The following is an 18,669-nucleotide window of genomic DNA, read 5'->3' as shown; positions in this document are numbered from 1 at the left end:
TAAAATACTCAAGTAATTTAAGTAAGAATTAGATGCAATGACGTTATATTGGAACACTTTTTTTCACCAATGATTATTACTTCTATCTTATTAAGTCCGTAAATGTATATACTCATCTGATTCTGTCCTTCGTAATTTACTAAAGCTATAAAAGAAATTAGTAAGTAATAACTTCATGCATATAAACCAGGTCTATATTTTTTAAAATTGGAAAAGAATATCCCTATTTATTTTTATGCAAATAATGAAAAAAATTTAAGAAACGTTACTGTTGGAAATTAAAAGGACATGCGTCATTATTATACCGATCTTTCTTCTTTTAGAAGCAAAAAGATGTACTTTTCTTCCTTTTTTTGGGAGGGGAAGTTCTTTTCGTTTGATTTCATCATAAAAATAATTCAATAACAAAACAAAAATATATTTTATTGTACTCTAACTTTAATTATTAACATATTTCATAATTAAGATAACATAGAATGATAAGATATGCCATTTCGAATAGGACAAAGATACTTAAACTCATGTGCAGAATATATGCATAGATTATTATATTATTATATAATATGACAAAGCCGAGGGGCTAATAAATAATTAAAATTAAGTCAGGGTTATAGCGTGGAGTGAATTCCACCAAGTTTGGGTTGGTCATGCGTTTTATTTTATACATAAAATTGGATCAAATCTCCATTTATAAGCTTGACAGTGGAGAGAGAGAAAAAACACTATCATCATCTTCATAGCATGGCTTCCCCACTCAGAATTTCAAGGCTCATCCGCTCCTTTTCTTCGACTTCCTTCTTTTCACGAGGTAGAGGTGTGTTCTTCATCGCACCTCATCTCAAGATGGTCTCAATAATTTTTCTGTGTCTAAAAACAGTTACCAAATGATTTTTTTTATCTGTTTTGTTAATTTCATTTTCCTGTTCTTTCTTGAACTGATTTCTTATTGTTTGACAAAGAAAATATGTTAGAGTGTACGGTTAGGTTCATTCAATCGTCGGTTTCAGTTACAATTACTGTTTTTTGTTGTTGTGTCACTTCGAATGGATGTTTAACTGTGTACTTTGATTTGGATTTATGGTTTGCCGTTTGAGGTTTTTATTAATTATGTGTACGGATCAAAATTTTTAAGACTAAAAGGTAAAACTTTTCAGGTGGGAGTAGTTACCTTGGGTCGAGACTCTGTAAATACAGCACTGCTGCTGCCATTGAAGAACCCATTAAACCAGCAGTGCAAGTGGAATATACCCAACTCTTAATTGATGGAAAATTCGTAGATGCTGCTTCTGGTGAGTGTTTATTTTGCTAAAATTGTTTCCTTTTGGGACACAGAGTTGAGTTTTTTGGCTCAGAAAAAATGGAAGAACAAAAGAAAGAAAAAAAGATGATTGATTTTTAAGGGGGCTGTTGGGGGTATCTGACTATTCGGATTCTGGTGGCATCAGGTAAAACTTTTCCAACTTTAGATCCAAGGACGGGGGAAGTGATTGCTCATGTTGCTGAGGGTCACTCTGAAGATGTTGATCGAGCTGTTGCAGCTGCGCGCAAAGCATTTGATCATGGTCCATGGCCTAAGATGACAGCTTATGTATTTGATCATAACCTTCCTCTATAATGTTTCTTTTCCTGTCGTTCACAAAGGCGTGATCTTTGGTCTCATGATTCCGGGGGGAAATCCCTTTTTTGCTTCTTTGTTATTTGATTTTATAGGAACGGCAAAAGATCTTGTTACGTGCAGCTGATCTGATTGAGAAGCATAATGATGAGATTGCAGCACTTGAGACTTGGGATAATGGAAAGCCTTATGAACAATCTGCTAAGATTGAGATTCCAATGCTTGTTCGTCTGATTCGATACTATGCTGGTACGTGGGACACAAAATGTGGAACTTAGCCTACTCCTATTTATTTTGTGAAAATTTGGTGACACTTGTGTTTTCATGATCCCCAGGTTGGGCAGATAAGATTCATGGTCTAACAGTTCCAGCTGATGGACCTTATCATGTTCAAACTTTGCACGAACCCATTGGTGTTGCGGGTCAGATCATTCCTTGGAACTTTCCTCTTCTCATGTTTGCCTGGAAAGTTGGACCAGCATTGGCCTGTGGCAACACCATTGTTCTCAAAACAGCTGAGCAGACACCATTATCTGCTTTATATGCAGCAAAACTATTTCTTGAGGTTTGTGCTAATAATATTGACCAATATTTATTTTGTAAGAAGCATAGCTTTTATGGAGTTTAATGTACTCAGAATATCAGCAATCTTCATTTTGATTTTGTAATCTGTCTGGCAGGCTGGACTTCCCCCTGGTGTTTTAAATGTGGTGTCAGGATTTGGCCCAACTGCTGGTGCTGCTCTTGCAAGTCACATGGAGGTTGATAAGGTACTAAAATGTACTTCCTCTGTCACACAATGACTGCAGTTTTAGTTTTTTTAACAAGATACCAAACTGATTGATGTTCTTAGTTTTCAAGGGAGCGTGCGTGAATTCTTTCTTTCATGATTTGCCTAAAATAATGTTTTGGTTTACAGATAAAAGTAATGTATTGAGAGAGTGAGGTTATTCTATCAAAACTGCTTGAATAAGTGACACATTCATTGTTGTTCTTATTCTGTGTGCGGAAACCTTAACCTTTGCCGTTGTAGGAGGATAGTGATAATTATTTTAGTGTTGGCATGAACGGTAAATTCTATTAAATTGCCAGTAAAATTTACATGGCAATCAGTTTCAGTTTCCTTGTCTTGTGTAAAAGTTTCAAGTCCTAATATGGTATTTATTTGGATTACTAGACATATAAACACGATAATGACTTAACAGTATGAATATTTGGTATTCTGTCACAGCTTGCTTTTACTGGTTCCACTGATACTGGGAAAGTTGTCCTTGAATTGGCGGCTAAAAGCAATCTTAAGCCTGTGACTTTGGAGCTTGGCGGAAAATCCCCGTTTATTGTGTGTGAAGACGCTGACATAGATCAGGCTGTTGAGCTAGCACACTTTGCTTTATTCTTTAATCAGGTATATTAAGCATAGTGCACTTGAGTAAAACAATCACTGGTCCTGGGATTTGGAAAAGTTGATTGGAGTTGTTTGTGACATTCAGGGACAATGTTGCTGTGCTGGGTCACGAACATATGTACACGAAAGTGTATACGAGGAGTTTGTTGAGAAAGCAAAGGCTCGTGCTTTGAAACGTGTTGTTGGTGATCCATTCAAGGGGGGAATAGAGCAAGGTCCTCAGGTAAAATGCTAAGAATTCCCTTACATTCCACCAACTCAGATACTAATTGGTGAGGACTGGAAATAGGTTAATGTATGATTCTTATAAAACATCTAAATACACTGATGATTTCATGTACTATCCAAACAATCAGATTGATTCAGACCAATTTGAGAAAATCCTGAGGTATATCAGATATGGTGTTGAAAGTGGGGCTACCCTTGAAACCGGAGGAGACAGACTTGGCAACAAGGGCTTCTATATTCAACCAACAGTCTTCTCAAATGTTAAGGTATATCTTCTTAGTTGCATTTAGCATCTTATAAACTAAACTGAAAAATGCAACTCCTAATGTGTTCAATTTGTGACAATTATCACCAGGATGACATGCGGATTGCGAAGGAAGAAATCTTTGGTCCAGTCCAATCCATATTAAAATTCAAGTAAGAAAACAACAAGTGTGAGTTTGTTTGATTGAAGAGAATGGTATTATGCTACATATCTGTGCACTAATTTATGTTTTGATGATCCCAGGGACCTTGGTGAGGTAGTTCAAAGAGCAAATAACACACGTTATGGGCTTGCAGCAGGAGTGTTCACAAAGAACATAGACACTGCCAACATTTTGACTCGGGCACTGAGAGTAGGAACAGTTTGGGTAAATTGCTTTGACACATTTGATGCTGCAATCCCCTTTGGGGGTTACAAGATGAGTGGTCAGGGCAGAGAAAAAGGAGAGTATAGTCTTAAGAACTACTTGCAAGTGAAGGCTGTTGTTAACCCCTTGAAGAACCCAGCATGGCTTTGAGTTTCAGCCTTTTGAACATTTCTACCATTTTCTGGATCATCAATAACTCGGTGTTTCAATAATATATGATCAAATCCTTTTTTTTGGGTAACCCGTGACTCATTACATTTTTTATATTTTTCTTCGTCTTCATCCTTTTATCTCTTTCGTCTACTTCTAGGCGCAGCATTTGCATGCGTCAGCCTGACACACTGTGTTACTCTTGATTTTGGCAAACTCATCTAGGTGGTTTTCTTTTTTATCATGTTATGATGCAAAAACAACACTAGATATACTTTGCATTATCCTGAGTTAGATCAGTTTCTGATTTCAATGAGATACAGAAACTTGTCAAAATAAAGTATGGTATGTGAAATCAATCTTAAAGTCGGTTGAAAGTTACAAAAGAAATTTTGTTTTGGAAAAAAAATCAAAGTCTACTCTTATCCAAACCAATTGGCATCAAATTCTACTGCTACACTCAAATCAATGACATATTAGTTTCAAGCAAAAATTATTTTTTAATTGTACATGTTGGAATTATATTATTTAAAATTAATTTTTGTAAGTTTTTTCTACCGCACCTAAAGGAGAAAGTCAAAGACTCACGAGGGAAAGGAGAAACTTTAGGGTTGAACCGATCAATGTGAATTACAAAAGTCACGGAAGATAAAGAGTTAATTAGTCCAATAATAGTGAGAAGGAGGTGGATCCAATATTATTTTAAGCAAAAATTATATGAATTTTTCCTAGATATTTTTAGGCTATTGCTATTTATATTGGTTTTATATATTATTAAATTTTACTTTTGATATATAATCTATATCTATAATTCAAATGAAAAAAGTGTATTATATACGTCACACAACAATAGTTTTGAGATTTAAATATGATTACAGATAAAATAAAAATATTAAATAGTTACACAAAACGAATCTATATTATATATATATATATATATATATATATATATATATATATATATATAAGTTATAAAGTGTATATTATTTATTAATTTTTATATATCCCATTTTTAAAAATTGATTTTGACATGTATTTAAATTTTTATTACTTGCCAAAAACAAATCAAAATGTTGAAATATTAATCCATTATAGTTTGAAATATTAATCCATTACAGTACTGTTAAAAATGATATAAAATATTGTATAAAATGAGGTCTTTTACTAAATCTGGAAGGTGTAAATAACAATTGTAATTTTTTAACGTAAGTTGAATTTATTGATTTTTTTTTTCGAATTTTCCTTCTCATTTAATAAGTTTCGTTATCATTTTACAATTTCAATAATCAAAATCAACAAAAGAGAGTATATTAAGAAAAGTGTTTCGAAAAAAATTGTTTTTCTAACACTCTTTTATTTCATGTATATAGTCAAGATTTGAGGTCCACTTTAATTTTCCAATTAGAATTCAATATATATATATATATATATATATATATATATATATATATATATATATATATATATATATATATATATATATATATATATATAAAGGAGGAGATGGACGCAAATAAGAGTAGAAAGAAGTTAAAATAAAATAAAAGAAGTTATTCAAAACTTTTAAAATTTTATCTTCTTAAAAACATATAAAAATAATAGAACAACTTTTTCAATAATTATTTGCATTCAATAATTTTATTTTATTTTGATATTAATTTCAGTAATTATTTACTTTGTTTTTGCCTTTTAAAAAGTATATAAAAATAATTGTTCTTGAATTTGGTATTTGACTTAGGTCTCATTTGAGATTTGTTATCATGCTTATTATATTTTTGTATTTTTTCACCTCTTTTTGTTTTTTTAGCTATTTGGACTTCAACTTCAACGACTTCAACATTGCACCAAATATTTTTTACATTGCCTCTTTAGTATATTTTTCTATAACAGGTTTTTTTTTTCTTTTTTTTCACTTCATAACTTCCTATACTTTCATATTTTCAAATTATCTATTGTGTCTTTTTGTAATTTATAAGGATATATAAATCTTCCATAGTTGTGTTTTTCTGTTCTTCTTCTTTCTACTCATTGGTTTTAGTGCTATTTTGGATACGAAGTATTTTGAAAAAAAAAAAATAGTTATAAGTCCTTAGAGGGAAATTCAGTACATCAGCGTCACCCACCTCAACATCAACAACTATAACGTGATCTTTCCTTCACATTAGGTTGTAGGTCTCTATCTATCACCAACTTCAGATATACCACCAGACACATATCTTTAGATTGCACAAACAAGGTCTTTTCAATAAAAGAACTAGTATCTGACAAGTGCGTACGGATCTTTGTTTTTCGATTTTTTTATAATTTTATTTTGATAAATTTTCGAAGTAGTTATTATATTTTTAAAAAAATAAATAATTTTATATAATCTTAATGTGATAAATACATAATATTTGAAGAAAATATTCAATACAACAATTACAATAATTAATTTATGGTAATTAGTTTTTGTTTATTATTTATATATAATTTTTAATTTATAGTATTTTTTAATATATATGATCTTTTGAATAGTTTGTATTATTTGTTAATATTAATTTTTGATTATTATTATCGATGAATTAATGAATACATTTATTATTTTTAAAGAAATGTTGAATATGAATGTGTCTATATAGTGTAAGAAGACATTTCAGCAATGCAAAATTTATTTGATCTGTGACGTTTGCTTTTTCATTCGCGGGCTTCACATGTATCACTTTTGCAAATCACCATTTACAATAAAAGTGTTTTGCATTGTACAATCAGTCATTTTGTTCCATTTGTAGCTGTGTTTACTAAATTTAGGCGATGTAAGGTCTAATTATTCTGCCTTAATATTTTAAGAGCTATCTTGTAACTGTTGGATCTAAAGACTCATCCAAAGGATAAAATTATTTCTAATTATTTTAATTCGCATTTTTATTTTTGTAGAAGAATCAGCCGTCACATTTCTCTCACACATAACGTTCTGTTAGAGTTTGTTTTAAACCTTCTTCGAGCTAACTCAAACCCAACTCCTACTCCACGTAAGTCATTTCTTTAGCTCATGTTTCCCCTTTTCTGGGCCTATGACCACTGTTTATCGTTAGGGTTTGGTAATAACCCGTCTCTGTTTCTGTTTTACCGTTCATTTCAGCTCTTTGGCCATCCTTAGAACCGTCGTGTTCACTGTGTGCGTGTCGGAACGTTCCACTAGCTTGTTTTCCAGGTACGGGAAGCTAGGGTTCGCCCTTTTCTTTTGAGTGATACTGTTTGTGCCTCTGTTTTTCCGTTTAGATATGTTTGGTATGTTATATGAACTAGGGTATGATAATTTTTGTGCCATTAGTGATCTGTTATGTGTAAATGCACGAGAGAACAATGGTGAGCTCTGGTTTTCTCGCCCAAGCGAGCCTATCTCGCCTAGGCGAGATCAACAGAGGCTCGCCCAAGATGTTTCACGCGAGCGGTCGCTTAGGCGACCCACGTTGCTCCTGAGCGAGCGAGCATCTCGCCCAAGCGAGAAGGGTCTCGCCTAAGCGAGATCCCGCGTGAGCTACTGTTCCCCTTTTTCGAGCCCTCGCCTAGGCGAAGGGGGCTCGCCTGAGCGAGAGCCTCTCGCTTGGGTGAGACCCTTCAGCCTAAGCGAGGTGCTGGGCGAGGCCGTGCGATGTGTGAGTGCTTTCTTGACTTTGTATGGATGATGTTTGCTTGGTTTTAAGTATTGTGTTGAAAGTATGAGATAAATGAGTATGTATGAGTTGTGTAAGTCGTGAGATGTGAATAATGGGTTGATATGAGTTTAGCATGAGATTTTAATGAAATGGTTGGTATTAAAGAGGCATGATAATGAGATGAGTTGGAAATCCTTTATGCATGGATGGCTTATGATGAGTTGGAATGAGTTGGACCTGGAACATGAAAGGCGTTGGCTTTCAAGGTGGGTATGATGAATGTATACATGCATGGTGAATGTTTTTGGCTGTGTGATCATGTTTGGTCTGTGTTAGTGCATAGTTCCTTGGGGTCTCTAGGTGAGACTTTCAGGGTCGCGCTTCAGTGGTCGGGACGTAATTCCATGGCCTCTGTTAGTGGGTGTCCATGGTGGTGCCCCATCTGTATAACTAGGTAAGGATTCAAGGTAAGGTTGCATCCTGACACTCTAAGGAGTCAGTTAGTCTCATCTAGAGTGGACTGACTCTTGTGGTGAGAGTAGCAGGAGGCCTGAAATTCATTAAGGGCTAACCTTGTGGTGAGGGAAATTGTTTCATCATAACACTTGTAACACATAGCTCGGGGGTGAGCAGCTCAGAGGTGAGCAGAGGTATCCACCACAAGTGCAAGCATCCGTTGAATCCGACCAAGTTATACGTATCCGGATGAGTCGAGTTGCATCTTAGTGTATTGCCTGAGAAGTTATAACATGCTTGGTTGATATATGTATATGGTATGGTGAATATATTTTGATTGTATGGATAAAATCTTTTGTGCTCTAGCTTACCCTACTTTCTTTGTTGTGCGTTCTGCTGTGTGGTACTCTCTTTTGCGATGATCATCAACTTGTTGGTGTGAGCAGATGTGAGGAACACCCGTGGGCAACAGGGAGGTGGTGATTCCGCTGCATAGTCCGCGTGGACTGGTTTATAATTCCTTTGAGTTTCTTTAGGGCTATGACCCATGTATTTGTTCGTCCTTAGATTTATATATTTTTGGTTAAACTCTTTATCCAATTTTCTTTTGGGCATTGTGGTGTGCCTTGGGTTGTAAGAAGTTGAGTTTAAAACTCCCAAACTACGCTATTATGTTATCTTTCTTGTGACTCTTCCTTTAATTTCGTGTATTAAATTAAATGGGGTGTTACAGACAAATATGCCTTATTTTTTTTTGTTTAATTATGTATTAAGAAAAATTTTAAATTATTATTATATTTGAAAAAATAATTAATTTTTATAATTTTATTATGTGTTATAATTATATTTGATTATAAATATAATATTTAACTTTAAAACAATATAATATAAAAAAAATTAAATGTTGAATTTTTTAATATATATTTATAATAATAATCATTTAATTATAAATAAGTAGTATTTAACTATAATCATTTGCAATATTTTGTTGATTTAGATGTGATTAATGTAAACGATGACAATAACATTAATCGATGAATGAGTAAAAGTTGAACGGTTAAAATATTTTATTTTGTTATAGTATTTCTTTTGGAGTATTTTTAATTAGTTTCCTTTTCTTCTACTTCTTTCAGATCGATTTGTTTTTTTGTTTTCTTTTTAAATTTATATTAAGAAAATTATTGTTATTATTATTATTAAATAAATAATTTATCTATGTGATTATATTTAAGTGTTATAATTGTGTATAACTGTATATATAATATTTAAAAATATAATAATATTAGAATATACTAATAATAATTGTATTATTAATATTAATAATATCAATATTAAAATAATATTATTGTATGATTAGTATTTATATTTAAACTTTGGAATTATATAATATATTAAAATTAAATGTATATGTACGGATCATTCTTAAAATAAGATGTAAAAATATTATTCGTCATGTATATGTACAAAATAAAAATATAAAAAGGAATATATGTTAAACTTTGTTAAATGAAATATATATATATATATATATATATATATATATATATATATATATATATATATATATATATATATATAAGAATTTGAATAATGTGAAAATCATATACCCAAGTTATATCTAAAATAAAATTCAGGTATATTATGCGTTATGAATTCTATACAAAATAATATTAATAATAATAACAGAATAATATTAACACTACTAAATGATCATTAATACTAACCATATTGATACTAATAGTAGTAATATATTATTAATATTAATTATGTGAAGTAAAACAATATTTTTATATAATTAAAATTTATACCATATCTAAATGAAATAATGATTATACATGATCATTGTTAATGTAAAATGTAGGTAGGTTTTATATTATGAATTTCGTACAAAATAAATACAAAGTTGAAGTTAAACTTAAAATTTATTAATAAAAACACACATAGATACAAACAACTTAAAACAATATATTTTAAAATAATTTAGCCATATAAAATAACTAAAAAAATAAATTTGAAATATTATAAACAAAAATAATATATATTAAAAAAGTTAGAATAACATAAAATACGTATCTATGAGTCATTGTCAAGGTAAAATGTCGGTCATTCCTAAGGTAAAATGCATGCATTAGGAATCATGTACAAAATAATAATAATAATAATAAGGATAATAACAACAATAATGACAATAATATTAAGGCAAAATAATAATAATAATAATAATAATTAAACAATGGTAATATTGATAATAAAAATAATAATAGTTGAATAGTGGTAATACAAATACTACTATAATATATATATATATATATATATATATATATATGGTTAAAATATTCCGTTGGTCTTTATTTTGGTTCAGAAATCTTAAATTGGTCCTCGTATTTTAATTGATCTCAATTTCATCCTCATTTTTGTAAATGAGTATTAAATCAGCCCAATAGTTAACAGTGTTAAATTTATTAACGTTAACTTCATCTTGAATTTGTGACGTGGCTTTGTGTATTATTTTCAGTATTGAAGATTGAGTGCGTGGACTGAGAATTAAAAAATTGATTGTGCTTGAAACCCTAAATTAAGTAATTAGGGATTGGTTTTGGGAAAGTCAGTGGAAGTGAGCGAATGCGAATGCCGTGAGCGTGGTCGAAGGTGAAATCGAGCGTGGTCGTAGGTGAGATCGAGCATTTCAGAGGTGGATTTCAGAGTGTTACTCTCGTTCGCCATGGTCGTGGTTGAGCGCTAGCCCTGAAGGTGAGTACGAGATCACTGGCTGTTGTAGTTGAATAGGTGTAGGATTTTTTCGCGTTTTGGGGTTTTGGGTTTGTATTAGGGTTGTGATGTTTTGTTGGCTGGGTATGATGTTGTATTGCTTTTATTCTATGATTTAATGTTATTGGTCCCCCCATTTTTGACATTGAAATTGTTTTTTATTGGTGGTCCTCTATTCGAATGTGTTTTCTAATCGGTGACCGTATATGCATTGTAGTATGTGTTTTTTAATGTTGTGGTCCCTTATTTGAATGCTTGGTTCTATGTTGTATGTGTTGGTATGAATTGTAATATTTGAATTCGTTTGGGGGCAATGTATATAGGTGTAGATATAAAACGTCTGTTGACCGTTTTGAAGTGGTGGTCCACCATAGTGGCCACTTTATTAGTAATGGGAAATTGGAATATGATGGGGAAATAACCACATGGTTCTGTGATCCTGATACGTGGGGATATTTTGAGGTTATTGCTGGATTAAAAAAGATAGGGCACATATCTCTGAAGGAGTTGTGGTATTGTTTAAAAGGTGGGACTGTGTTAGAAGATAGATTGGAGCTTCTTTGTGATGATAAAGGGGCCACTCATATGGCAAACTTAGCAAGGTTAAATGGTGCAGTTCATTTGTATGTGGTTCACGAAATGACAGAACCTGAGATAATCAACATGATAGAGGTTGTTGGTATGGGGGAGGTTGGTCTTTCTGAGGTTAATGATGTAGTTAATTGTGTGAATGAGGTTCATGAGCATGGTGCAGGTGAAGTACTGAAAAATGAGGGTGGTGAGGGTGAGGAAGATGTTGCAGCTGAAGTAGTGGTAGGTAATGTGGATGTTGATGAAGTTGAAGGCAAAAAGGAAGGGGTTGATGCAGTGGTAGGGGAGGATCCTGAAGGTGAAGTTCATGTTGGTACTGATACAGTGGCAGGGGAGGATCCTGAAGGTCACGGAGTAGAAGAAAATGTAGCAAAGAGAGGGTATGAAGGTGAGGCTGAATCATTCATTGAGGAAGGTCTTGTTGATGTTAACATTAACCGTGATGGACATAATGATTCGGATTGGGATGGTAATGTGGAATGTGATGTTGAAAGTGCATCCGGTGGAGAAGGTTGGTACACAACACAAGAGTCAACTGATTCAGATTATGATGAAGTAAGGACTGAGGGTGGAGGGTCAGATTTCTAGTGGCATTCAGATGAATTGGTTAGTGATTCAAACATTGATGAGGTTAATGATGATATTGAGGGTTATGGGTCATTTCCTACATTTTCAATGCCAAAAAAGATGGACAAATATAGATGGGAAATAGGAACTTATTTCATAGAGAAACATGAATTCATTGAAGAATTAGAACCTATGCACTTGCAAACAAAAAAAGTTTAAAATTTGTAAAAAATGACAATCAGAGGGTTTCAGTGAAATGTTTGGGAGAAAATGGAGAATACAAATGGTATGCTTATTGTGGTTATATGGGTGCAATGAAGTCATGGCAACTTATGAAAATAATAGATCAACATACGTGTTCTAGAGATTTTAACGTGAAATTAATGAATGCAAAGTGGCTAAGCAAGAAGATGGAAAAGACAGTTAGAGAAAACCCTAATATAAAGGTCATGGACATTCGTGACAAGGTTAGTAGGAAATGGAATGTAGGTATCTCTAGAAATATGGCTTTTTGGGCTACAGCTATTGCTAGAGACCACATAGATGGGTCTTTTTCAGAACAGTTTAGGAGAATATATGATTATGCACACGAGTTGTTAAGAACAAATCCAGGGTCTACAGTAAAGGTGAATGTTGAGAACATAGAAGGTGAAGTCATATTTAAGAGATTTTATGCATGCTTGAAGGCATGCAAAGATAGTTTCACGTGTTGTAGACCTTTCATTGGATTGGATGACTGCTTTCTTAAAGGCAACTATGGTGGTGAGTTATTAATTGCAATTAGAAGAGATGGGAATGAGCATATTCTACCTCTAGCATATGTTGTTGTAGAAGTGGAAAATAAGGATTCGTGGAAATGGTTCTTAGAGCTTTTGATTAATGATCTTGGTGGGGATTCAATTTGTGCATCATGCACTTTTATATTATACCAACAAAAGGTTATTCCTAAAACATTAGCTTTATTATTTCAATTAATTTGTATTTTAACATCATGCAGTATGCTAATTTTAGAGTCTGTTTTTCATATATAAACATAGGGTCTTCTCCCAGCTATGCAAGAACTTCTCCCTGGAATATACTAGAGATTTTGTGTTAGGCACCTGTATGATAATTTTAAAAAGCAATTCCTTGGGAAAAATCTAAAACGTCTCATGTTGAAGGCTACAGGAGCCACACATCCACATGTTTGGGAAAAGATAATGAGGGACATTAAAGAGGTCAATAAAGACGCCTTTAAACACTTGATTGGTATTCCTCCAAGGTATGACATCCTGAATTCTCATATCATATTTATTGCATGATTAAAAGGTAATTATTTGTTTATGTGATACTAGGTTTTGGTCAAGATCTAGATTCACTATAAGAGGCCAGTGTGACACCTTGGTTAATAATATGTGTAAGGCATTCAATAGTGTGCTAGTGAAGACTCGAACAAAGCCAATCATAAGTATGCTGGAGGACATTCGTGTTTATATCATGAAGAGATGGGCCATAAACAGATCTAAGGTGAAATCTTTTAAAGGCTCAGTTTGTCCCAAAATTGTTGACAGGCTTAAGAATGAATCAAGCTTAACAAGATACTAGATACCAACGTAAGAAGTTAATATATATTTATGTCAACAAGCTTAATAGATTTGAGATTTCATAATTATATTTCTGTTGTATTACACACAGATGGTCAGTCGAGAAGTTGTTTGAAGTGAGGCATGCTTCAAATCTAGGGGAACAATTTGTGGTGAATATTGACAAGATGGAGTGCACATACAGGAAATGGAACATAAGTGGATTTCCTTGTTGCCATGCACTTTTTGCCATGAAATTTTTGAATCTGAAAGGAGAGGATTTCATAGCCCATTGGTTCAGGAAGTCAACTTACGAGAAGACGTATAACTCAGTAATTTACCCTATTAATGGCCAACACGTGTGGGAAGTTACAGTATATCCTGATGTCCTGCCTCCAACCAAAAGAATTATGTCGGGATGACCTAAAAAGAAAAGAAGATTGGAACCTTGGGAGCTGAAAAGGGATGACACTGCATTACGAAAAGGAGGAATTCGCAAAAGGTGTGTTGCGTGCAGGGAAATTGGTCACAATAAAACTGCTTGTCCTAAAAAACTTGTGCCACCACCAAGTCAATCAATTGTGCCAGAGCATCAGGCCCATCACAGCAACAACACCCATCACAGCAAACTGGCCCAGCAGCAACATCAGGCCCATCACAACAAATTGTCCCAACAACAGCATCAGGCCCATCACAGCAAACTGGCCCAACAACAGCATCAACCTCATCACAGCAAACTGGCCCACTAGCAGCAACCACACAAACTGGCCCTGCAACCAATTAGTCCCAACCATCTCAAGGTCAATCTCAACGTACATCAAGCAACCAATTTGTCCAACCAATGAGGAACAAATTCCAGGGTATAAGGGGACGTGTTTGGAAGCCTTTATCATTTCTATTAAACAGATTTCAATCTGATTTGTAGTTGTTGTTGAAACTTTTGTTAATTTAAGACTCATAGTTATGTAGTCTTTTTAGGTGTTTGATAGGAATAGCCATGTAGTCTTTTTGGGCAGTTCACTTTAATGTATTTTGAATAATTTCGGCTTTGGCCGTGATCAACTTTTGTTGTGATAAACTTTGACAGTGGATATAAATTATCATTTCTTTCAACTCTGTTCTTCTTCCCTGCCATGTTAATGGTATTTAAATCATCAATGGATGGATCTGTGTGATAATCCATGTTCTATATCATTTAATTGATGCCCCTAGATTAATGTTTTATATCACATTTGGTGTGATTTCCTTTTCAATTAGGTTCATTTCATATCATGAGTCAACACAGTATATTCCAATATATCCATTCCATATTTCACTACCAAAATCAAAACGCTTGACAAAACTCATTACATTCCAAACACAATGTTGAAACTTTCACATTCATTTCGAATCATTACATCAACAAGTTTAATACATTGTGAATAGGAATATGTTTAATACATACAACAAACAAACCATTACAAACAACACTTTGACCCATTTTTCCAAACTCATAATAGATTTCTTGATATTTATTAATTTGCTTTCCCATCCCTTTCAACCATCTTTTTCGCAGTATCATCACTATCATCATCATTCTTCGTACTAGGACCACATCTTTCTTCAATTACATTTTCACTGCACCATGAAAAAAAGTTGCAGCCAACAACTTCTTCAATTCCACCCTGTCCAACAAAAAAACAACACCACCAATTGTAAAATTAGGTTTTCAAAAACTAAGATACAAAAACAACATCCACAAAAAAACATAACTAAATTCAGTTCCATATATCATACCTTGAACTTTGGGCATCCCCAAAATTTTCTCCCCTTGTTCTTAGCAGTTCTATTAGTTCTCGTGATTGCCTTCTCACCTCAATTGCAAACAGGTGTTCAATCGAACCTCCTCCCCACACCCCACATGTGAAAAAACGCTAGAATTTTTCATTCCCCAACCATTGTAAGTGCAGGACGAGCAAGAATGAGAGGGAGACATTACTCGTGCAAACAAACCAAAACGGAGGAGACAACTTCAACACCATCTTTCAAACCCTTACCTTCATATGTTAGGGGAACATAATCTCTTCTTAAAAGGGAAAACAAGAACGACTATTTTCAGTGCCAAACCATAACTCAATGACACGTAAGAATACACATTACAGCCACATCATCACATATAAACGTCGTTTGCCAATTGATAACGGAAAAGGTTGATTTAATACACATTTACAAAAAGGAGGACGAAATTAAGATCAATAAAAATATGAGGACTAATTTGAGATTTCTGAACCAAAACGAGGACCAACAGAGTATTTTAACCTATATATATATATATATATATATATATATATATATATATATATATATATATATATATAATAGGTAGATATATTAAGGACTATGATCTCGTACAAAATAACAATAATAATAGTATGAAAATATTTAAATAATTAAGCAAAGATATTTTTTGTAACAATTAAATAATAATAATATTAATTTATATTAACCTTTTAAATAGAAATAATAAAGTGTAATAAATATTTATAATTTTCAATAAATATAAATTCAACCTCGATTGAGTATTAAAATAATGACATTTGAAAATGTATACATATATTTTCTTCCAAGCAAAACGTAGTGTAAGACCCTAGAAAATAGCGTTTTAAAAGTGATAGTGGTTTAAAAATAGTGAGACTCGATTGTTTTAAAATTAAAAGGTTTTAGTATAAATAGAATTATTATAAACGAGTTTCATTATTTTAAAACACACTATCTCTCTAGAAACCACTTTTCTAGAGTTCTCTGACTTCTCTCTAGAGGTTTTGTCTCTTTGGTCGTCTGATTGAAGAACCGAGACCGTAGGATTGATCCTCTCGGCGAGCTCTTCAAATTGGACCGACCAGTTTCTCCGTTCGCATAAGTTGAGTTTCTGCTCTCTTTTTAGTCTTTTTCAGTTTTCAGTTGCATGCAAGCCCTCTTCCGCTTGCATGCGACGTTTTAATCATTAGTATGAGTCTCTGCTGATCAGTGATCATAACGGTATGTCCTTATCATTCTTGTGATGTTTCTATGTGTAGGTAGAGCATCCTGTGGAGTTAGAGGTGTTGACGTTTTTAAGGCGTTGACGTTTATAAAGCTGTCTAAACAAGATAACAGATAAGGGAAGCTAACTGTTTTGCTTGAATTTCGTATAGAAATCATTCTGATGACTTTGAATTGCATGATTGAGTGTTGTATGAGTGCTTGAACTGTGTAATTGAGTGTATGATTGGATTGTGCTAGATTTCTGGATTTTTGCATGTGAGAACAGATTGGGAATCTGGTATTTTCGCCTAAGCGAGCAGCTCTCGCCTGAGCGAAAACACCAGAAACTCACCCCCTGTCTCTGCGCGGGATCTCGCCTAGGCGAGCCAGTCTCGCTTGAGCGAGAGTCACTCTCGTCTAAGCGAGATAGCTTAGCCTGAGCGAGAATTCGCCCAGAGTTTGGGTTGTTCTCTGTTTCGAGCCTCACTCAGGCAAGAATGACTCGCCTAAGCGAGAGAGCCCTTTCGCCTAGGCGAGACCTTCTAGCTTGGGCGAGAACCTCTGCAGCTGAGTGTTATTTCTCTGTTTCTAATGGATGAAGTTATGTTTAAATGTTAAAATGTGAACTTAGTCACGATATGCATGAATTATTATGACTGGTAATATGTGTGGTGAAATTGCATGAAGTTGGAATATGAGAAGAAGTGGTTGAACTAGGATTTCAAGGAAAATTCTAAGAGGAATGTTTTAGTGTATGTAAGGACATAAGGACTCAGTTTTGGTTGGTATCCTGATGCTCCTATAACCATTAAGGCTCATGTAGAGCATAATGGATTATGTCGGAAGGAGTAGCAGGAGGTCCTAGTCTGTGGACCCGATTCAGTCACAGACGCGAAGGGGACTTACCTTGGGAGTGGTTGGGTGATAACCCCTTGTGTCCAAACTCTGCAGAGTTTGGGAACCATCACAGGTGCAAGCCACCAAGAGATTCGATGTCGCTTACATAATCCGGATATTGAGTCTAGAGTCATGTATATGTGTTGTGGTGGTCTATATGATTCTGATGATAATGAGAAAGATTGCATGGTTTCTATTTATAATTGAACTGCATGATTCCTTAATCAGATTAGCTTACCATTGCTTTTTGTGTTCCTGTCTTGTGTTGTATGTTTCCTTTTGCGATGATCACCTATTCGGTGGGAGCAAGTGTGGTTGCAATCTCAAAGGCACTTCTGGAGGATGAAGAACCATCGTTTTAGGGTTGAGGAGGAGGTTTCTAGTGGGAGCTTTAGCAGTGGTCAGTTTAAGTATAGAGTTTATTAGTTTAGTTTAAGTGTATAAGTGATATATTTTTATAGTCATATCTTTTGTAAGACTGTATTAATATATTGTGTACACTGAATTATCTATTTTGGAACTATAATAAAATTCCTTATTTTTATTAGCTTTAAGCTGCTGAAATTGGAATGTTACATGCAACAGTATAATCTGTATTATGATCTCGTACAAAATAAATGTAACAATAATTGTTAAAGTTTCTAATAAAATTACATTGACATATATACGAAAAGAGAAATATTAAATATGTATTGAGATATGCAGTTACACAAATAAATAAGTTAAAACTTAAAATATTTTAAAATACTGTAAACAAAAGTAAATGGAGATATAAATAATTAATTTAAATTAAAATACAAACACATTAAAAAATGCAACTCCTATTAAAATAACTTACGATAAAATGAAATTGTGATTAAATTTTTTGAATAGAAATACATGCAAATATTAATATTAATATAAATATTATTGAGTTTATAATAAATAATTATTGATACATAACAAATAATTGGATTGGATTATTGATTATTGATTACACAAATGGTGAATATGATGCGCGTATTCATGAGTGATTTTTTTTCATAAATGTTATGATTTTAGATAATTTTCTTTGATAATTTAATGAAATAAATATTATAAAAATTGTTCATTATATATGTATATATGTAATGAATATTAAATACTAATTATAATATTACGTATAATAATAAAATGGAAG

At 33.1% G+C, this 18,669-nt stretch overlaps 1 protein-coding gene across 2 annotated transcripts; it reads left to right on the top strand.

The window, feature by feature from the left end:
- The first annotated feature begins 616 nt into the window (after positions 1-616).
- Positions 617-4,170, top strand: LOC114178474 (aldehyde dehydrogenase family 2 member B7, mitochondrial). 2 transcript variants are annotated; one of them, XM_028064403.1, is made up of 11 exons: positions 617-814; positions 1,155-1,289; positions 1,446-1,588; positions 1,711-1,864; positions 1,951-2,180; positions 2,296-2,385; positions 2,847-3,020; positions 3,106-3,243; positions 3,377-3,514; positions 3,604-3,665; positions 3,757-4,170. In XM_028064403.1, exons 1-11 carry the CDS (start codon positions 742-744, stop codon positions 4,028-4,030), a joined length of 1,611 nt encoding a protein of 536 aa, XP_027920204.1. In that variant the 5' UTR covers positions 617-741; the 3' UTR covers positions 4,031-4,170. The 2 variants fall into 2 exon arrangements, with proteins under 2 accessions (XP_027920204.1, XP_027920205.1); XM_028064404.1 differs by having other exon boundaries at positions 629-808.
- The last annotated feature ends 14,499 nt before the right edge of the window (positions 4,171-18,669 follow it).

The sequence above is a fragment of the Vigna unguiculata genome, chromosome 3 (genome assembly GCF_004118075.2).
Source record: "Vigna unguiculata cultivar IT97K-499-35 chromosome 3, ASM411807v1, whole genome shotgun sequence".
Lineage (NCBI taxonomy): Eukaryota > Viridiplantae > Streptophyta > Magnoliopsida > Fabales > Fabaceae > Vigna > Vigna unguiculata.
This window is presented reverse-complemented; position numbering and strand designations above follow the sequence as displayed.

Coding starts and splice junctions, on each gene's coding strand:
- LOC114178474 (XM_028064403.1), top strand. CDS start 742: ATGGCTTCCCCACTCAGAATTTCAAGGCTCATCCGCTCCTTTTCTTCG. Junction 2,386..2,846: donor GTCACATGGAGGTTGATAAG/GTACTAAAATGT, acceptor ATTCTGTCACAG/CTTGCTTTTACTGGTTCCAC. Junction 3,021..3,105: donor TTGCTTTATTCTTTAATCAG/GTATATTAAGCA, acceptor TGTGACATTCAG/GGACAATGTTGCTGTGCTGG.